At 41.8% G+C, this 22976-nt stretch overlaps 1 protein-coding gene across 1 annotated transcript in view; it reads right to left on the bottom strand.

The window, feature by feature from the left end:
• The window catches only part of abat (4-aminobutyrate aminotransferase), a 177373-nt gene that overhangs the window by 71699 nt on the left and 82698 nt on the right, over nucleotides 1-22976 (bottom strand). The window contains exon 5 of the mRNA XM_043711576.1: nucleotides 8459-8576. Coding sequence (XP_043567511.1) covers nucleotides 8459-8576 — 118 coding nt within the window. The remainder of the gene's footprint in view (nucleotides 1-8458; nucleotides 8577-22976) is intronic.

The following is a 22976-nucleotide window of genomic DNA, read 5'->3' on the forward strand; positions in this document are numbered from 1 at the left end:
GACCGCTGCTCCCAGTTACTTGGAGCTGTGGGCCGGTGGGTACCTCTTGGTTCTCACCGGGTGGGGGGAGGCCTTTACCCATCCCCTCAGAGGGATCGTCTTTTCCTGCTTGGGCAGTGCTGCCCTCCTTTTTCCCTTTTTACGGCGCTCTGTCTCTTCCTCTGGTGACAAACCTCCTTGCGCCCGTCCTCACCGTCGGAAGAGCTGCCTGTATCCTCGTTGTGTAGGTGTCGCTTCCCCCTTCGCTGGGTGGCTTTGGGGCCCTTGAGAGGTTTCCTCTTTCTGCTTTTGACAGTAATCCAATCCTCTGCCTCCTTTGATCCCTCCTCTTCCATTTCCCGTTAATGCAGAGGAGGTTTACTGGATTAATAGCTGGAACACCTGGAACGTGCTGCCAGAGGTGGTAGTGGAGGCAGATACGATAGGGGAGGTTAAGGGACTTTTAGATAAATGCATGAATATGCAAGGAATGGAGGGATATGGAACAAGGGCAGGCAAAAGGGGTAAATTTAATTTGGCATCTTGTTTGGCACAGCATCGTAGGCAAAACGGCCCATTCCTATGTTTTACAGTTCTAGGTTCTATGAATAGATTATGTTATGAGAAAATGTCGGACCAATAGGATTTATTCCAACTGGAGTTTAGAAAGAGAGGTGACTCTATTGAAATGTGAGATCCTGATCAGTCTTGATAAGGTGAACATGGAATGGATGTTTTTTCTTGAGGCAGTACAGAACTGGGGGCGGGGGGCAGTATTTAAAAATTAGAGGTCTCCCTTTCAGAAAGGAGATGTACAGAGTATTCTATTCAAGGTTTATGTGACTTTAGATGATGGTGACAAAGGTGTCACTGAATATCTTCAATGCAGAGGTAGAGAAGATTCAGAACTCCAGCATCTGCAGTTTTATATTATTGTCGCAGAGCCTTGTTAGGTAAGGGAGTCAAAAACTATTTGATGTATATCTGAATTTGGAATTCAAAATACAAACAGGGATCAGTTATGATCTTATTGAATATAACTGAATGGATTAATCTCCTAGTTCATACGTTGGTGCTTATCCTTTAAGTGGGAATCTTGACCACCTTTTCTTCTTATGGAAAATACTGGACTACAGCTGGAGGTATAATGTTGCAACATTGCACTGCAATCTCATAGCTCTACTGTTGGGTTCAACAACTGTGTTTTAACTTTGGCAAGCTAGCTTATGCAATCATTTAACTCAGCTTCATGAGTCTCTTTACTTCATCCTCAGTTAGCATGTTCCACTTTTGAGAGGGATAGCTCGAGCCTATCATTCAATGGGATCATGGCTAATATGTGATGTAAGTCCAGAAAAGAAAATCAGGCAAACCTGACAGCCTGAAGGAACTTTCACCTTGGTTGAGTAATGTTTGTGAAGCCAATAACTACCAAAGAAAAGAATCACATTTATAACTGCTTCACTTTGCCAACTAATTATGACCATGAAAAGTACGATGTTCTATATCTGTGGGAGAAATAACTACAGTAAGTTATTCTATTTAATTTTATGCTGGATTTAGGTGTGTAGTAATTAGGAATTCAACATGATGAAACAGAATAAGTCCACCAATGACTAAACTCCAAACTCTACACAAAGTGCATTGAAACATACACCAGCTTGTTGCATTATCTATTAATAGGCCTGCCATGCTTTATTATACTAGGGCTGAATACATAATATTTAATATTGCCAAACGCCTAACATTTGTCTATCAATGCTCTGTTTTCCTCTCTGTAGTCCAGCCTAATGTTAGACACTGCTCTCTCCTGTGTTTTTCTTCTGGTGCAGTGTACCATGTCCTCTCTCATTGAGTTGTGATGCGTGAGTGATTTTATTTTTATTGTCACTGCCTACTCTTTCACTGGTGACTTTTCTATTTAACAATCCATGAAACAGGAACTATTATGCTGTAAACATTGAAAACATTCCCAGCTGATTAAAATTACATAACAAACTGGAAGCATCACCTATCAGATTCAGTTAGTCTAAGTTACATAAGAATGTTCAGCTTATAGTATCTATCCTGTCATTTTAATTTTTAAAAGAAAATGCATGAATTCAATATCCTTGAATCCTATATTCATGCACATATACTAGCAGTGGACATGTAGATAATAAGTAAATGCAAGAACCTAAGCAGATTTTCCCCATTCAGCAAAATGATACTGCAACTAACTTTTACATTCTATTAACATAGTTGAGATCATTTGACAAGTCTGACCACCAAGGAACAATGCTGAATTCTTGGCTCAATAGCACATTACACACTGCATTTACCCACAGGGCTACTGTGGGATTTTTTTGCTTAGTGATGCCCAGTTTGGGTTCTGCCAGGTCTACTCAGCTCCTGACCTCATTGCATTGGTTCAAACCGCCCTTGGTTCAAACATGGGTGAAACAATTGAATTCCAGATGTGAGTTGAGAGTAACAGCCCTTGACATCAAGACTGCATTTGACTGGGTGTGGTATCAAGGAGTCCTAGTAAAACTGGAATTAATGAGTATTAGGGGGCAAACTCTCCAGTGGTTGAAGTCATACCTGGCACAGAAGAAGATTGTTGTGGGTGTTAGAGGTCAGTCATCTCATCTCCAGAACACCTCTGTTGGAGTTCTTAGGGTAGTGTCCTAGGCCCAACCATCTTCAGCTGCTTCAATGACCTTCCCTCTATCATTAGGTCAGAAGTGAGGATGTTCACTGATGATTGCATAATGTTCAGTACCATTCATAACTCCTCAGATACTGAAGCAGTCCATGTTCAAATGCAGTAATACCTGGACAATATCCAGGCTTGGGTGGACAAGAGGAAACTAACGTTCATGCCACACGCATTGCCAGACAATGATCATCTCCAACAAAAGACAATCTAACCACTGCCCCATGGTATTCAATAGTGCTACTATCACTGAATACCCTATTACCAACATTCTTGGAATTACCATTGACCAGAAACCCAAATGGAATCATCACATAAACACAATGGCGTGAAGAGCAAGTCAGAGGCTAAGAATACTGTGGCAAATAACTCATCTCCTGACTCCCAAAGCCTGTCCATCAACTACAAGGCACGTGTTGGAATACTTCCCACATGCCTGGATGAGCTCTAATAATACTCAAAAAGCTTAACACCTTCCAGGACAAAGCTGTCCGCTTGATTAGCACCACTACTGACGCTCAGTAGCACCAGTGTGTACTGTCTACATGATTCACTGTAGAAATTCACTAACGATCCTTAGACAGCACTTTCTAAACCCATGCCCACTTCCATTGCAGGCAGCAGATACACGGGAACATCACCATGTGAAAATTCCCTTCCAAGCCACTCACCATTTTGACTTGGAAATAAATTGCTGTTCCTTCAGTGTTGCTAGGTCAAAGTCCTGGAATCCACTGCGAATGACATTGTGTGTCTTCCTACAGCATGTGGACTGTAGTGGTTCAAGAAGGCATCTCACCAGCACCTTCTCAAGGGCAACTACAGACAGGCAATAATTGCTCGCCAGCCTGCAACACCCATGTCCCACTAGTGAATAAAAAAAAGTGTGGAGATCATTTTAAAAACAGACAACAGGTGACAGTGCGTGCAGAATTCTCTTTATCATTCCTGTATGTTGTTTGCATGTTTAAATGAAATGTTATCGATTTTATCCTGAGTGAACTAAAATGGACATTTTCATACACAATAAAGTTACAGCAAACCTCTGGCTTCAGGACAGAAATGGAGGAGTACAGATATCTTGGTGTGGTCAAGATAAATGTCTGTCACTGGCTTTGGAGAAGATTGCAGAGGTAGAGTGAGGTGAGGCATTGGAAGGATGTGCAAACTGATGAGAATATTAAATTCAAGATGTTGCTTATCAATCGGCATACATTACATTTTATCCAAAGAATACACCATTCACACTCCTCAAATAACCAGGACTGAAAACAAATTGATTTGACTTTTAATTGTCAACTTGGAGCAAAGAGATCCTATTTTCAGCTTGAACCAGATGTGTGCTTTCTGTAGCAGAAATTGTTGTTTAGAGTTCCACTAGATCCATCAGATGATGATGCTGCCTGATTTGTTCAAACATCTAATGTGCAATTTCTGGGTGAATATCTTATCTATCATGCACTACATAGTGGCAAAAAACAGAACTATGGGATATAAAATATTTTGAGTCAAAGTTAATGTACAGGAAGATTTGAATTTCAAGATCAAAATAAATATCTCTTGATTTTTACATTAGTAAAGTTAGTAAATAATTTAATAATTATTTAAATTATTCAGTATGAGGCTGAGAGAGTGAATTCCAGCAGGATTCCACTCATCTATGCAAAATGGAAAATAAATCAATTCTGCATTCTATACAGTGCTAATCAAGCAAAATTTCAGGATTGTGTAACGATAGTCTTATGACATCGGATGGAATCTTAATTTTCGTTTGGCTCAGTAAAAATCTTGTCAGATTTGGAGGAGTGAGGCCAGATGGGTTTTCTCAACCTGTCTTACCAAACACATCAAGTTAGTTGCTGCTGCTGATCCAATGCTGTGTATCACAATGCTGCCTCTGTTCCATCTTACTATGCACTCTTACAAGAGCTTTCCACTCATCGCACATTCATCAAGATACCAGCATTCCTTGTGGCTGCACCATCTGCAAGAGCTTGCACCTGCAGGAATGCTGGCATGTGCCTTGCTCGTGGCTGGTGACTGGACAGGGGAATGTGGCCCTGAATTTCTCTGATGGGATCTGAAGGTCCTGATTGATGGGATCATGTTCAGGAGAGCTGTCCTCTTCCTGTAGGACAGACAGAGGAGCATGCACTACCGCATGACGTTTGCCTGGTCAGGTATTGCCACCCAGGTCAGTACCCTGTCCAGAGTTTGGAGGGCTGAACAGCAGTGCCTCAAGAAGATCAATGACCTTTTCTCTTCTACAATGGTAAGTGCCATACTTATTTTTGTGCTACCTCACATTCACTTTTTTTTTCTGCTACTACACTTGACTCCCACCAAGGCTTCTGCTCTGCCACATTCTTTGTTGCATGCAACATCTTCCCTTACTCACTTCCCTTAACCCCCAATCCTCCCACCTTAATAACCCTCTACATTGCCCTTTCACTCTCTCAAACACCTCATGTAGAACACCACTAACAGATGTGCCACCTTCACTTGTGTAGAACCCAAAGTTTACATGATTATCACAGCATAGAATGCAGACTGATTCACTTTCCATTTTTCTGCCCATAATGTCATTCTAGCAACTGACCAAATGAAGATGAACTGGTGGAAAGGTTCCAATTCAGAGTCCTTTCCCTCATGGAGAGAGGATACTTGCCCTAGCTGGAGAAGACTGGGTCTTGTGGAAGTGTATTGACATCCATGTTCCTATCACTGAATAAGTACAGCTTGTAGCAATACTGAAATGCTGACTTTCTCCAGGTACATAGCGATTTGTAGTGGTTGCCATCTCTAACCATTGGCTGTGACACTTTCTGCCTTTTGCAGTTTCCAGTCAGTGTGCCATGGATATGAGCCAAGAGGCATCCATGTCCTTGAGGGAGACCTCCTCAATCTTTTCAAGAGTAAGACGCCATTCAAGGCATGGAGGAACCATTGCAAGGATGAGACTCCTCACCAGTGATATTACCAAAATGTCAGTGGGCTCAATAGGTGAAGGGAGTGTTGAACAGGAAACTGCTGAAAAACTCACACCGACAATTGCACGGATAGCTGAGGGATAAACACCTCAGGCTATTAGCAATCAGACAGGCGGTACTTGCTCAGACCCTGGCAGGAGATGACCCTGTGTTCCTGGTGATGAGGAATTTCATTAACAAGCTCAGAGACAAGCAAGCCTTCATGAAAAAGTCAAAGCATGTACATGAATGTCAGCTGTGGGCCCTACAAGCCCTTCTTCTCCTCTCTCCCACCTGCTGTGCCTCACTGAATTTCATGTTGAGTTTTCCCACCGCAGGTTTGGTAAGATTGCTGTTTGTGACACGTGGGATTGTTAACAAGCAACATAGTGTCAATTGAGAACTTGTCTCTGCCTAAGGGAGAATCTCATGCAGCTTGGGCAAAGGGACCATCTTATCTGATTGTAACACAGATCTTGCCACAGACCACATTGCTTATAAGATTTTCCAATCAATATTTTATTTTGGATGAAGAGAGATGGTGTTGAACTTTATTATATCTTGGATTTTTATTTAAGATTTGAATTTAATTAGTTATTTTGTTTATTTGCAGAATAACGACAGACTGAATGACACTGATGATTATGGACAGTTACAGACTGATGGTGCTGCTTAGGTTGATAGATGAATAGTTGAAAAAAATGATCCGTCAGGAATTCCAAAATTCAGAAACTGAATATGATCTACTTTATAGAAAGTTATACTCTATAGAAAGTTAATGTTGCCTGTCTGTCATGGACAGTGTTGGATATTGATGTGAAAACAGATTTTCTTCACAAAGTTTGGACAGATTTCCATGAGAATGAGAAAAACCTCATGTTAACATTCATATTCAACTCGTACAAAAATCCCAGGGTCTCTGTGCATCCAACCCTCCACCACCAGGACTCAGTGCAAACCCCTCATAGACTTGTGGAAAGACACAAACAATAATGTGCAATAGACCCTTTATGGATTACGTTAGACTCTGCCAATGAGGAGGTTATCACCTGGCTTCAGAGGTTTGCATTCTCTAAATAAAAATGGAATTGACTCAAATGAAGAATTTGAGTGTTTTTAACCAAGTACTAAGATTGACAGAAATGGTGAGTTTGGACATATTTAAATACTCTCAGTTTTGTTAAACACATGTTTAGAGAAAAACATTTTTTGCACCTGCCATAGGGTTTAGTATTTGGACTCAGGCTGTCAAATCTGATCATAACTATTTCAGGAGGCTGCAGCAGTTGACTTTTCCACAGCCAGTAATTAGTCATAGTGGGATATTTGCCAGTTCAGAGCTTGTTCTCAGATTTGATCATTGTTTTATTTCTCCTTTATCATTGGCAATTACAGTAACAAGCAAGGGTATATTTAGAAATACACTACATAATCCAAATGGGGTGGGAAAGACAGGCTGTATCCTGCTCCCAGCTGCTGTGATGGCCATTTTGAAATGTTCATGGAGTGGCTCACACTTCAGCTAGTGGTGTCAGGGCAGAAAGACCTACAACAAAAGCAGCAGAGGTGATGGCCTAGTGGTATTATCAATAGACTGTTAATACAGAGATGCAGGGAATGTTCTGGGACTGGTGGCAGATGGTGGAATTTGAATTCAATAACAAATATGGAATTAAGAGTCTAATGATGACCATGGAATTGTTGGGGGAAATACCCATCTGGTTAACAAATGTCCTTCAGGGAGGGAATCTGCCACCCTTACCTGGTCTGGCCTATAGGTGATTCCAGACCCACAGAAATGTGGATTTCTCTTAGCTGTGCTATAGGGATGGGCAATAAATGTTGGCCTAGTTGGTGACACCCATATCCTATACATGAATTTCAAAAAGCTCCCTAGTTGAAAAGTTCATCAACTCAACTTTGCTTGGTGTCCCTGGAGAGGGAGCATGCGATGATCACTGGTAAGGTAAGAGACCTTTAGAGACTGGTGTGCACTCAGGGACTGAAGTGCAGCATCTCACTACACTGTTATTTTAATTTAGTGCATTTCTGTTTTATTCTATAAAAGCTTCCATTCAACTATTAATTTATGTTTGATTTCGATACGGTGTCCCAGCACAGCTTCATTATTAGTATTTTTGACTTCCTGTTTTAGTAAGAATCAAGAGAACTTTACTTTCAGTTTACTTTTAGTTCAACGAGTGGAAGGAGCTTTACTCTATATCTAACACCGTGCTATCCCTGTCCAGGCAGTGTTTGATGGGTACGCTGTCAAGTCTTTTTAGTTTAAAAGACTAGAAGGAGATCATGGTAGGTCACTAACGGTCTACGTGAGTATTTAAAACCAAGATTAACATTAAATAGCCCATGATTTGGCTGGCAGGCAATTCTAAGTATTGTGCAGTGTAGAGAAGATGGGCAAAGAAATGAAATACAAATGAGAAACACTTTAGCCCAGAACCCTATAGCTGCCTCCTATACCAGTATAGTCTACAGGCCAATTTCAATGGACACCTGATGGGTTACCAGCAGTTGTTAATCAGAAAAATCACCATGGTTTCTCATAGTCATACTCCCTTGAGAACAATTCAGCACAATTGGTAATCTCAATCATGTTCCAAAGATAGAAGAACAGTATATGAAAGTTTCAATGGTTGGTACAGGTACATCATTGATTTAAGTCCCTGCAAATTAGCCCATTTGTAATCTCCGTGAATAATGATATTTTACCTGAAGACATTTATCTAAGAAATCAGGTTTAAAAGTACCTCTTCTGTTGAATGGAGTTTCTAGTATAAAATGTAGTCCTTACCAATGGGGATTGAAGAGATCTGTGTGTAAAGGTCAAGCATCCTATTGCCATCAACGTCCACCAAGTAATTTCCCCGGCTTTCCTCGTAGTCACAAAAGAAATTCACGGCATCTATGTTCTGAAGGGGGCAAAATGGAATAGCTAGATTTAGTGCAGTTATGAAAGGTAACGTCGCCACTGTCCTTTCATAAATTAGTTAATCATTTTAATTTACAAAATAATTAGTAGGGAGAGAATTGGTAGTGAGTTTAACCTGAGGTTCACCACAACTCAGGTAGGAGGTGATGTTGTGAAGGCTGGACTTTCATGATGACCCCAGCTGGGTACAGGAATTGAACCCATGCTGTTGGCATTACTCAGATCAGCTCTCCAGTCAACTGAGTTAACCAACCCCTAAGTATAAAATATGGAGAGTATTGGTTTTAATGAGGCATCAAAAGGGATATCTAAGGAAAGTTAGGTGTTTCTTGCAAATCATTTCAAGAGGAAGTAGAAAAAACAGCATGTTACATAAAATAAAAATAACTAACAGCCATGATTCTTCTTATCTTTCTTCAGTTTCTCTTTCCAGGCTCGGTCCAATTCATTTAGCCCATGAGACCCGTTACCTTCCCCCATACTTTCTTCCAACTGAATAGTTCCCAGTTAAGCAAAGTCATGATTTTAAGGTTCGCCTGTTTCAAATCCCTCCATAGCCTGGTTTTTCTCTATGTCTATAATCTTCCCCCTTTCCACAATCCTCTGAGATATTTGTATTTCTCTAATCCTAGACTCTTCAACATTCCCAATTTTAACTGCTCCACCATTGGTGACCATCCTTTTAGCTGCCTGAACATTAAGAGTCGAATTTTCCCAGCCTCCAAATGTCATGGCAACAGTTAATCCATTGATAAAATATGGGAAAATCATTAAAATTAGGTTCTTGATGGTGAGAGAAAAACCTCTTTTAGATACAGTTGCTATTTTCCGATGTGGCCGAGAGAGTCTAGACAACGACAATTTGTGACATGAAAGCAGACACCCAGTGGTTCCAACTCACCAGTCACGCCTCTGGGTCTCCACCTTGACCAGCATTCCCTGATACCTCAAACATGGGCCACGAACAGCAACCACTACCCCTCTCCTACCTCAGAGATTGAAATCACACATGCACCTGCCTCATCGCACCATGACAGCACATTTCTGACTCACTTGGAATACAGTTATCCATTTTAATGCTGCAGTTTCGAGCAAATATTGACACCTTTTACTGAATCATAGGATCAATGAAGTATTTTGGCGCAGAGCGGCCATTCAGTCCATTGTGAGTCTACCAGTTCTTCAAATGAGCATCATTACTATTGCCAGTCTCCTGCTTTTTTCACCTTACTATTGCGCATTATTTCTATCCAAACAATTATCCAGTACCAATAGGATTATGCCTGATTTACTTTCACCTTGGACTGCAAGTATTTGCCAAATGATCTTTTGTAAAGCTGTCTTTCTTGGGTGATGCAAGGGGTGGCAGGGGGATCAAAGTTTCAGTAATCCTAATGTATTTACAATCTCTGACTACATTTGCATGCTATGGCTTATATTCATCCATTAGAATCAATTCACTATGTCAACAATCCAAATAGACACATTCTATGGCTCTCCTCATCACAATCCTCCATGCCACACTGCATAGAGAACTATGTTTAACTGTCACTCATGTATTCTGAGAATGTTTGCTGCCCACATTACTAAGAACATGTTCTGTTTCTGATATTCCTCATACAGGTTCACTGGATCCATGACCTGTGGATCCAGTCACAGGATTATCATCATTCAGGCAACATTGAAGATGCAGAGAAATTGAGGATGAACAACTATGGTAGACAGACGAGGACCAGCAGGAACTTCCAGTGGCAGATGATTAGTCTCCAAATGAAGAAATCATAGCAGAAGGTCCTCTAGGTGCCAAGGAGATACATGGGGCTCAGAGTTTCTCTGTTTCTGTTGCAGACTGAGGATGACCCAAGATATTGTGAAAGAATGGTATCATCTGCTGGATCAGGACCTTAAGGGGTAGGTGGCCATCCCACCAAAGGCCATCAAGGTAACAGCTGCACTAACTTTGTATGCAACTGACTGCTTCAAGGATCCACTGTGTACCTGTGTGGAATCTCTCAATTAGAATATGAATCAAGGTCATTACTGATGCAATTTGTGTCAGATCACACTGCTCCATTTGTTTACTTGTGACCATGTCAATGCAGCTTAAACAGTGGAATTTGACAGCATTGCTGGCTGTCCCAAGGTGCAGACAGCTGTAGTTTGTATAAACACTGTGTTAAGATTGTCACATCATAAGCTCCTGGCAGTGCTGAGTACTGTCACCCACAAGGAAGCATGAGTGCAGTGCCACAGTGACATATGGCTGCATAGAAGGTTGTGAGATAACCTGATGGAGCTCATAGAGAGTAACACTCCACAAAGTTCCCCAAAGTTAACAATTAGCTGATTTTTGGTAAAATTCAGCCCTAAGTTCTGGAATTCCCTTCCTAAACATCTTTGCTTCTCTATCATCCCTTTTCAGTTTCAGACACACCTTGAAACTTATTTTGACCAAGGTTTCGGTCATCAATGCCAATGTCTCCTTCTGTGACGGGGTTTAGGCTACTGTGGGAGATGAGGGAGGAAATTATAAGGGCTCTGACCCAAACTTTTAACTTCTCTCTGGTCTCAGGGAGGTGCCAGAGGACTGGAGGACAGGTACTATAGTTCTACTCTTCAAGAAAGATGGTTGAGATAGAGCAGGGAAATCAGGGATAGTCAACATGACTGTGTCAGAAGGAATCATGCCTAACAAATCTGATTGAATTTTTCAAGGAGGTGGCCAGGCGTATAGATGAGGGTAGTGCAGTTGTTGCTGCTTATGTGGATTTCAATAAAGCCTTTGACAAGGTCCCACATGGGGGATTGATAAAAAAGGTAAAAGCACGTGGATCCAGGAGAACTTGACAAGTTATATCCAAAACTAGCTTAATGGTAGGAAACAGAGGCTGATGGTAGAATGCTGTTTGTGTTATTAGTGTGCAGTAGTATACCACAGAGATCAGTGCTGGTTTCCAAATTGTTTGTGATAGATATAAACCAAATAGAAGAAAATATCAGAGGGATAATAAGTACATTTGTGGTAACACAAAGATTGGCCAGGTGGTTGACAGTGAGCAAGAAGGTCTTAGGTTGTAGGAGGATATAGATGGGCAGATCAGCAGCAGATGGAATAACCCTGATAAGTGCAAGGTGATGCACTTCGAAACAAATAACATATCAAGGTAGTACTCAATGAATGGCAGGACACCAGGAAGTTCAGGAACAGTGGGATCTTGGAGTGCTTGTCCAGAGATCCCTGAAGGCAGCAGGACAGGATGATAGGCTGGTTAAGGCGGCATACAGGACACTTGCCTTTATCAATCGTGATATAGATTATAAGATCAGGAAGATGATGTTGGAGCTGTCCAGAAATCTGGTTAGGTTTAGGGCACAGCTGGAGTACTTTGTACAGTTCTGGTCACTGCACTGTTCGAGAGGGGTATAGGGGAGATTCACCAGGATGTTGCCTGGGATGCAGCAGTTTAACTATGAAAAGAGACTGGATAAACTTAGATTGTTTTCTTTGGAGCAAAGAAGGCTGAGGGGCACATGGTTGAGGTGTATAAGGTTATGGGGGCATTGACAGGGTGGATGGAAAGCAACTGTTCTCCTTAACTGAAAGATCAATAACAAGGGATGTAATTTTAAGGTGAAAGGTAGGAGGTTTTGCAGAAACCTTTCGTCACTCAAAGGGTGTTGGGAGTTTGGAATGCACAGTATGGGAGGGTAATTGAAGCAGGAAGCCTCACAACCTTTAAAAAGTACTGGATGGACATTGAATGTCATAACATTCAAAGCTATGAGCCAAATGCTGGAAAGTGTGACCAGAGTTATATAGATATACAGCATAAAAACAAACCCTTTGGTCCAACTCGTCCATTCTGACCAGATATCCTGTATAAATCTAGTCCCATTTGCCAGCATTTGACTAATATCCCTCTAAACCCTTTCTATTCATATACCCACCCAGATGCCTTTTAAATGTTGTCTTGTACCAGCCTCCATCACTTCCTCTGGCAGTTCATTCTGTGCATGCACCACCCTATACATAAATCGTTGTCCCTGAGATGTCTTTTGTATCTTTCCCCTCTCCTCTTAAACATATGCCTTCTAGTTCTGGACACCCCCACACTGGGGAAAAGACCTCACCCATTTACCCTATCCATGCCCCTCATGATTTTATAAATGTTTATAAGGTCACACCTCAGCCTCCGACATTCCAGAGAAAACAGCCCCAGCCTATTCAACCTCTCTTTATAGCTCAACTAGCAACTCCTCGTAAACCTTTTCTGAACCCTTTCACAACATCCTTCCTATAGCAGGGATACCAGAATTGCATGTAATACTCCAAAGTGGTTGAACCAATGTCCTGTACAACATGACCTCCCGATTGCTATATTCAATGCTCTGAACAATAAAGGCAAAGCATACCAAATGCCTTCTTCACTATCCTATCTACCTGCAATTCAACTTTCAAGGAACTATGAACCTGCACTCCAAGATCTTTTTGTTCAGCAACACTCCCTAGGATCTTACCATTAAGGTATGAGTCCTGCCCTGATTTGCTTTTCCAAAATGCAGCACCTTACATTTGTCTAAATTAAACTCCATCGGCCACTCTTTGACCCACTGGCCCAGCTGATCAAGGTTCCATTGTACTCTGAGGTAACCTTCCTCACTGTTCACTACACCTCCAATTTCGGTGTCACCTGTAAACATACTAACCATACCTTCTATGCTCACATCCAAATTATTTATATAAATGATGAATAGTGGACCCAGCACTGGTCCTTGTGGCATATCGCTGGTCACAGATCTCCAGTCTGAAAAGTAACCCTCCACCACCACCCTCGGTCCTGACCAGTACGGATCTGGAGTAGTTTTTTTCTGTTGGTGCAGACTCAATGGGCTTAAGGGCCTCTTCTGGACTGTAAGATTCTATAATTCTATGATACTAGATTTAGAATTCTCCAGTGCAGTGCCTTAGGGTTTCACTGTAAGTTGTCATTGCTATTCTTGGTGTGACTTGTCAGCTGTGTCTATTGGAGACAGACTGCAGCTTGAATAATAATTATTTATTCTTCAAGGTCAAGGGTAGGATATCATTTTGTTTCACTTACTCATTAGCGTTTCAACACTGACAGAGTTTACTGAGGATTTTGATTATCTGTGGAAAGGGTGCGAGAAATGTTTAGCACTCTAGGCAGCACAGTTACTCAAAATAAATCTCCTAAATGTTCAAGGTGTGAGGAGCTTTTAAATAAATGGCTAACCTTCCCAGATATAAACATGTTTATGTATTGTGTAGGATTCTTAACTCCTACAGGTTGTGCCAAAGATTTCAGTAAGTCAGAAGTAATTCTCATTTTAAATCTACATTGATCGGTAATGTTGCATTTCCAGAATGTTCTTTGGTGATGGAAGGTAGACTTTCAGCATTGCTACTTGGTTCCAGAACATCTGAGACAACAAGCTACCATCAAATGATGACTTTGATTCCCTTGTCACAAGCTTTCCCTGATAGGTGGGAGAACAGGAATATCGTATGAGTGATCTATATGAAGGGCTGGTGTGGGATTGAGAAAAAAAAACAGCTGTTGTAACCTGCACCAAGAGTTTATGGTATTGGTCTGACATTAATGCACTGGGTGATGCAGTGAAAGCTCTCCCTTAAAATGGTTCCCTGTTTCATCTCATTAATTCACCATGAGTCTTCTTGGCAGCATGCAACTTAACTTTTTTAAAGTTTGCCACCTGGATGCTGAAGATGCACCACTCACCTCAATAGAGTTGGCTTATAAATTGTGCTGGTGACTGTGGTGCTATTTACTATTGTGAATGGATAAGTCACTAATTGGCAACTGCACTTTGTCTGTCGTTGTTCTGACTAAGACTCTAACACACAAATATCATCACAGGTCTTCTTGCTTATTACAATACAGACAACAAATGACTTTATTTTTATGTTGTCCAATTGCTGCAGCAAGTGATGGAAGAGCTGAGGAAGATATCTGGAGCAGGATAAATAGTGCAACAGTGTGATCAAGTTTTTCCTATCGCAGTACTGAAGATCTTCTTGCAGGTACTATCCACAGAGAACCATGAGGTCTTTGAGATAAACTGTGAGAAGGAATGGGGGCAGATGCACATTGTGATCACAGTAAAGAACCCGAGGATCCAGATTTGGTTCCACAAGATGTTAAGTTACTTGACTTATATGCTCAAGATCAGAGAATAACCTCATCTACCAATAATCACTATCAATTGTGGTTTATTATTGGATTCATTGTTTCATCTGTGCATTTACTGTTACTGCAGTTCACATCTTGCACACACACTGAAAGAGATTTAGAACACCCACTGACATACTTTGCTCTCTCCAGTAGATGTTGGCTCATAACTCGAGGGAACAGCACCTAAGGACTAGGGGATAGAAAACCCAATACATCTTTACCCTAATGGGGGAATCTCCATCTTTGAAGGGGGCATGACTGAGGCCATGGTCAATGGCGGGGTTAAGTAAAGCCATCAAAGCTGACTGTGTACTCACACCTAATACTCTTTCTCAATCTACTCACTTCTCCTTTCTCAATCGGTTCAGCTGCAGCTGGTGAGTATTTATCACTGACCCCAACTCTTCTTCCCTCAAAACACCTTTATACCCATGTCTGTCACATTTCAGGAAACCAAGGATACTACACAGCCAGTAGTGGGTCAGCAAACTGCAAGACAATGATGATGAAGAGAAATTGTCACTAATTCTCCCAAATACAGATGCCTTGTGTAGTTTAGAGGGTTGCTCAATGATAGGATTTCCATGTGATAAACAACAGCCGCAAGTATCAGCAGCTGGGGTAGCTGAGGTGCCAGTTAACCAGAAGGCAATGATGTCCATGATTTCTACTGCAGACTTCTCTTTGGAAAATGTTGCACGTTGAAATGCTTGGGCCTAAGAGAAAACCTGTGGCCACTAAAGGAACAGAGAGGTGCCTGGCTCTAACTTGGTACAGGGTGTTCAACAAGGCTTTGATGCCCATCCATTTCAACATGAAAATAGCAGCCAATTCCGCAGGAATACTTGCAGATCAAACACAGATGCAGCATTTGATGGCCAGGACCTGGGAGACAATGCTACATCCACACCCAATAACTGCAGCTTGGAACTTCAGAGGGCCAGTGGTAGTGGAGCTGGGAGCAAGGCCAGGGGCCAGGAACAGCACAAGGCCTGTGATTAATGTCCCTCTCCTTTTCTGACAGCCAGCAGTTGAGCTTTATTCAGAATACAGGCAGAAAATACACAAAGTCTGTGTGATTTGGGGAAACTGAAATCATGTAAGCTCACCTTACTGTTGACATAATGGCAGATAACAGTTTGCAAGGATGACAGCACCGTCCTCCCAGCACTGTAACTCTTCCAATTCTCATTGCAGTTTCCCATCAGACAGCCCAGACTGTTAACATCAATATTGGGCTTTGTATAGCCAAACCTGCTCAAGATCATTCTGCAGGACCATGTGCAATGTCAATAGCTTTGCAGCTGCCATGTTGCAGCCACTGGGTTAGCACTACACAGAAGCAGTAGCACAGGCAAAAGACACATAGAAAACAAGCATGCCGAATGCACAAGGGATTATGTGTCTTTTGAATGGAATATGGAAAGGTTCTGATTATTGAGTTCTGAATAATTGCCCCGTGGCAGCTTTTCTGGTGGTATTGCAGCCATGAGGTTGGAAACAGAGGGAAGCTAAGGTTTAGGACTGTTGGTAGATGGTGAATTACGATCGCTTTCACCAGCACTGCATCAATCATGAACAGCCAGGCCCCAAAAGGCATGTGTTCACTGCCTCCTCCTGCTTTGCCCATTGTGAGGGCTATGCCCTCATGATGGCACTGTTGCACAGGATGCTGCTTATTACAACAAATCTTGGAACACACTTTGCCAAACACTACAGAGACCCTTCAGAGTGGCACATTAAATGGAATTTTTTTTTGTGTTCTCCAGCAGTCTTTTGTATTAAGTTGATTTTGTCCCTTTCTGAACAGAACACAGTGAACCCCCTAGTGTAACCGTGGACAATCACCTAGGAGATATCGTAAATATCGTCTGCACCATTCTGGAATGAGCCCAATATTTGAAAGGTCATGGTAACAGTCACCTTTGCAGGCAATAGCAGTCCTTTCTCCCCCCACTCTGGGACAGCTTGCTGCAACAGCTGACACATTTCGACGAACATTTCCCTAGTGAAGTGGAGAGTTCAGGAACATTTTACCTCAGGCTGGGTTAAACTTGGATACTTCCCCGATAAAAATTATGGCAGATATGGAGTACTGCTGAGAGTCCTTCTTCTTCTTCTTCTTCCTCCTCCTCTTTCAAGCAGCTTGCCCTCCTTAGTAATGCTTCTAGTCGCTCTTCCTGTCCTACAGTTATGTACAGGAACCATGGGTCTGAACAAAACATTTGGAGGCAGAGCTGACATCTTCAGCACATGCCATTACTTGCAGACTTCGGCATTTTCAGTCAGGAGATGACAAGTGCATCACAAATGCCATTTTGGACCTCAGATGGTATCCTGAGCCCACAGAACACAGGCAGAATCTTGATCTGTAAAATCTGCATGAGAGTCAGGAGGGCAAAAATCCCTCAGCCACTAGGGAAAGGTTTAGGCCAAATAACCTGCATAGATTTGTGGCCAACTGTCGCTTCTAAATGAGATTGGAACAATCACATTGACTAAATGCTTTAAAAAGTTAACATTTTCTGCTTGAATTACTTGGCCCCCCCAGCAATAACCCGAGAGGATGGAGGTAGGATTTTTTCTGAATCACATTTCCTACAACATATCCAAGAATTCCATCTGGAGAATGCACCCAAACATCATTATTTCACAGATAGAATTGAATCCTCTGACATTTCTCTTGTTTGCACCACAGCTGGACTTGATTGTGGTTTGTACAGACAATCCAGATTTACAATAAATGTGAAGAGATTTAAAAGAAAAGGCATTCACAATCACTGCAGAGGGATTGATTGCTTGCACCTAAGCACTGCTTTTATAAAATGTGTTTTTCAAACTGCAATATGCAGCATGGAGGCTGTTACTTACACCCTGCTGTTGGATACAAGCACCAGAGACATGACACAGTCAAACAAGTGAAAATCGGTCAGACAGCTGCCTAAAAATGTAAGTTCACATTACCATCGAAGTACAGCTGGCTTCAGTTTTAACCTTGCAATCGGATTATGCTGATGCCCTGCCTTGCTGACCAATTCTACTGTGATCCTGCTATACTGGGAAACCCAAATCGAAAATTACCAGCTAGCGAGCATCACATTCAACTGGTACATACAAAGATTTGTATGTTTAATTAATTAGTACCGCATCATTTTAAAAAGATTTATTTTGTAATATCAAGACATGCTACTCTCATTTTAAAAGTCATTTTACTATTTCACAGTTTCTGTTTAAATTGGTTCAATCAAATTGATGTACAGAAGTGTTTCATTTGACGAGCCAGAGATAACTTGCAGTTCAGTCTGCAAATGGTTTTGATCTATATTTCCTTAAAATAAAGTTCTGCCGGAACAAATAGACTTTTAATGGTCAGGCTGGAACTACAGTAAAGTTTACAGTAAATATTACTCCCCAAGCCAATCTCTGACCTTCTGTTCCATTCCAAATACAATGTCTGTCCCTCTGCATTGCTGTCCCCAGTCAGGCCATTTACCTTGATCTCAATATCCCAATTTGCCACCTTTTTCCCGACTTAGTCCTCTTCGTCTGTTCTCAGCCTGACTACAGTTTGTCTAATGGTCAAACCTGCTCTTTGGTCTCCTGCACCATTCCTCACTTAGCCTCTTTTCCATTCCACTGCTTGAGATGTGCCACTTTAGTTTAATTCTCACTCTTCTCTCTCTATCTCTTTTCTTAATTCTCTTCCAATCCATGTTTATTTCAACCATTTGTACATCCAATCTATACTCCAGCTTGCACATGAACACCAAGACCTCCTATTCCTTCCCGTCCTTCTACTCCTCTATTCTAGTTCTGCGTTGATAGTAAAGCTCATTATGTCATAGTATAGACATCAAAATTGGCGGTGACAGCAGATAGTAAAGATTAACAAAGTATTTCCACCCAATAAAAAGATCTGTGATATTTATCACCAGAATTGTATCTATGTATGTGACCTTTCAGTATTTTGCCAAACATTACTCAGAATTGATGATCCCAAATCAGTTGCCCAGATAGGTTAGGGAAATCTGTAGAAGTATTGTGAACAAGCTCAAGCCAGGACAATAGATTGTTTACACACAGTACCCACTCGTAATGGTGTTACCAACATTTTTTTAAACTTTGCATTTCAGATGATCAGGTACTTATTCTTGCAGATTTTATTTAACATAAAATAACTAGTTCATCAAAACTTGGGAAGGCGTGTTGCGTAATTTTGATGCACTGCCAACTTTTGACAAAGACACCTTTGTACTATTGAATTATGCTGTTGCAAATCTTTCCAGAATGAAAGTTGGGATTTAATGAGATTGAACTTTGATCTTTATCTAACAATTAACTGATTGTATCATAAATCTCATAGTTCAGATCATTTTTACTGAAATTGATAAACAAAACCCAAAGCAGAAATTGCAAAATTTCAATACTTCAGTCCTTCTGTAACTGATGGTTTTTCTCAATGCACTCTACAACTATCTGCTAGGTTAAATATTCTCACTGTAAGATTTCCTTTCTTGTTGCTTTAAGAATCATCAAATCCAATGACTTGACATAAATCTGACCAGTTACCAGTTTTATAACAGATGAGAGTTAAGACAGCCCTAGAGGCAAACAGATAGATACAAAAGCCATACACTTTGCCTCCATAGGGTTTTCAACTTTAATTCACATCTTGAAAGCATACATACCTCTGGCATCATTTGATGTTTATCTAAGTGTGATGAATTCTCTTGGAACTAGTTCACAAACGAAGAAAGCATTTTTTGCAGCCAGACAATTGGGTATAACAAAGGAAGTAACCAAGAAGAATCATGCTCTCATGTTGTGTATCTTCTTATTAGTACCTGTCTGGCACCAAGCCTGAAGTAGGATAAAAGGTGACCTCAATCACAGTGGTGGGTCTGTGTGTGAGAGTCTGTTGCTAGGAAAACACAGCAGGTCAGGTATCATCTGAGGAGCAGGAGAATCGACATTTTGGGCATAAGCCCTTCACCTTTCTTAATTTCTGTTGAAGGTCTTATGCCCGAAATGTTGATTCTCCTGCTCCTCAGATGCTGCCTGACCTGCTGTGCTTTCCAAGCAACACACTCCCGACTCTGATCTCCAGCATCTGCAGTCCTCACTTTCTCCTAGAGTGAGAGAGAATGTGTGGTGGACTGCCTGGGACGACTTAAGGAGCTATTTAGCGGTGTTTGGTCAGATGGAGTGGAAGAAAGGTTGACACAGGATGAACAACTGAGCCCTAGAAATAAAATATATTAGTGGCAGCAGATAGCTCAGTGGTTAGCACTGCTGCCTCACAGTGCCAAGGACTCTGGTTCAATTCCACCCTCAGGTGACTGTACAGAGTTTGAACATCCTCTCTGTGTCAGTGTGGGATTTATTTGGGTGCTCTGATTTTCTCCCACAGTCCAAAGATGTGCAGGTTAGGTGCACTGGCTCGGCTAAATTGCCCATAGTGTTCAGGATTAACCAGGGGAAATGCAGGGTTGCAGGGTAGGGGGATGGTTCTGAGTGGATGCTCTTCGGAGGGTCGGTGTGAACCCGATGAGCTGAATGTGTGTTGCTGGAAAAGCACAGCAGGTCAGGCCGAGGCGCAGAAGAATCGATGTTTCAGGCATAGAGTCCTCGCTTTCTTCTCCTTGATGGGCCGAATGGCTTGTTTCCATACTGTAGGGATTCTGTGATTCTAGTGGATGCTTGAGGTTAGAGGGGTCAGTGCTGGTCAGGTAGCTGCCTTCCTCAGATGGATGAAGACCAGAATAAGAGATTAGATTACTTACAGTGTGGAAACAGGCACTTCTGCCCAACAAGTCCACACCAACCCGCAACCCACCCAGACCCATTCACCTACGGGCAATTTAGCATAGCCAATTCACCTAACCTGCACATTTTTGTATTGTGGGAGAAAACCGGAGGACCCGGAGGAAACCCACGCAGACATGGGGAGAATGTCCAAACTCCACACAGTCAGTCACCTGAGGCGGGAATTGAACCCGGGTCTCTGGCGCTGTGAGGCAGCAGTGCTAACCACTGTGCCACCGTGCCGCCCCAAAGAGTGTGAGGAACAGTAAGGTAAGAGCTTCTAAACACTTCAATTAGAGAGCAGATGGCTGCTGCCACATGCCACACAGAACAAGCACTCAATCTGTTGCCATCAATCTATTTGTCCACCAAGATTGCTTTTACCTGGCACAAGTACTATGCTTTCCTGCCTATTTAGCTTATACATCATATTTAATCTGCTCCTGGTTAACAAACCACTTAATACTCGATAAACTAATTTTAAACTACTTATAACTTCAAACCCAATTTTAAATATATGACTCCCAAATTTAATGTCTATCTTACACACTTTCTCTTAACCATGTATTCAGCAGCAAGACAGACACTTCTTCCACCACCTCTGCCACGCTAGCACAATTTAGAAGGGTCATCAACTATTGTCAGGTTATTTGCCGGCTGATGTTTAATAATTGAGTTTGTAAAGTGCTGTCAGTTTTCTACTGCTGTTCAGCAAGTTTTCAGTGAGTGGTCAGACCATTCATTATTTGCCCTGGTCTGAAGACTGAAAGGGACACTGAGCAGAGACAGTATAGAGGAGGACATCAGAAGAAGGAGGAGGAGCAGAGGGATATGGACAGGATATGGACTGAAGGGGAGGAGGCATCTCAGAGGAGGCCTTGTCACCTGAATCATTGCTCTTATCTCAACTCACCCAGGAGCAGTATGTGTGTCATTTCTACTTCATGAACAAGTCATTTGTAATAATCTGCCACCTTTTTCAGGCAGATCTGCAGCCTCAAAGCATAGTAGTGGTATTGCGTTTTGATGGCTGTGAAGGTGACCATGGCCATGACTTGCTTCACTTCAAGAAAAGGTTCTGTGCGCCGATTTGGTAAGGTTACTAGTTTTTTTAATTTCAATGGTCTCTTTGGGAGTTCAGAACAGTGGGAATGAATGTTAGAGCAGTTGCATGCTCCTTCTGTCGAATGTGGGAGGTAAGGGTCATCACTAGTGTCCCCACTGATTTCATCTGCGGGAAATGCACCCAAGCCCAGCTGCTCAGAAACCGCATTAGGGAAGCTGGGGCTGGAGCTGAATGAACTTCAGATCATTCGGGAGGCTGAGGGGGTAATTGAGAGGAGTTACAGCGAGGTAGTTGCACCTCAAGTACAGGAGATATGTAGATGGGTTACAGTTAGGGGATGGAAAGGGAACAGGCAGACAGTGCAGGGATCCCCTTTGGCTATTCCCCTCAATAATACGTATACTGTTCTGGATACTGTTGGGGGGGATGACCTACCAGGGGAAAGCCATAGTGGAGAAAGTGAGGTCTGCAGATGCTGGAGATCAGAGATGGAAATGTGTTGCTGGAAAAGCGCAGCAGGTCAGGCAGCATCCTGCGAGCCTGGTCCTTGACCTTGAGAATTTTTTAAAACACTGGCTTGGTTTTAGCAGGTAGTTGTGGTGAAGCTGCTGGATCTGAAGAAACAGATCCACCTTCTCTGACATCTCTGCTGTAAGAACCTGCTTTTACCTTTTGTGCCAAGGGGTGTTGATGGGGATAGTTGCAAGTATTTGGAACAGCATCACTAAATTGAGATAATCTGTTGGGTTTTCAGATAGGTTAACTTATTCTGTATTCTGTTCTCTTTTTTGTTTGTGTTTCATTCGATAACCTTGATAATAAATTCAGTTTTGTTTAAAACTAAGTGGTTTGATCAGCTGCATCACTACAGCTGATATCCACACTACACCTGCTTAAAACAATTAGCAATGTTAGGGCCCTGGCTAGTTTCTTGAAATGTTTTGAGGGGGTCTGGCCTGGTCCACAACACATGATATAAATTACATGTGCAAATACTCCACCATTTCCTTTTATTCCATTGTTAATTCCTCAGCCTCATCATTTAAGGGACCAACTTTAGCTATTCTCTTCCTTGTTAAACATTTGTAGAAACTGATGCAGTCTGTTCTTATATTTTGTTTGTTTACTCTCGTATATTGTTCTTTTTAAAGTCATCCTTAGCTGTTTTCTATAACATTCACTATTTTCTGGCCTGCTATTAATCCTAGTAGGATTGTTCACCTTTTCTTTGAATTTGACGCCAGTCTTAATTTCATTAATTAAAGTACATATTTCTCATTTTCTCTCCTTCTCA

Source organism: Chiloscyllium plagiosum, chromosome 21 (assembly GCF_004010195.1).
Source record: "Chiloscyllium plagiosum isolate BGI_BamShark_2017 chromosome 21, ASM401019v2, whole genome shotgun sequence".
Lineage (NCBI taxonomy): Eukaryota > Metazoa > Chordata > Chondrichthyes > Orectolobiformes > Hemiscylliidae > Chiloscyllium > Chiloscyllium plagiosum.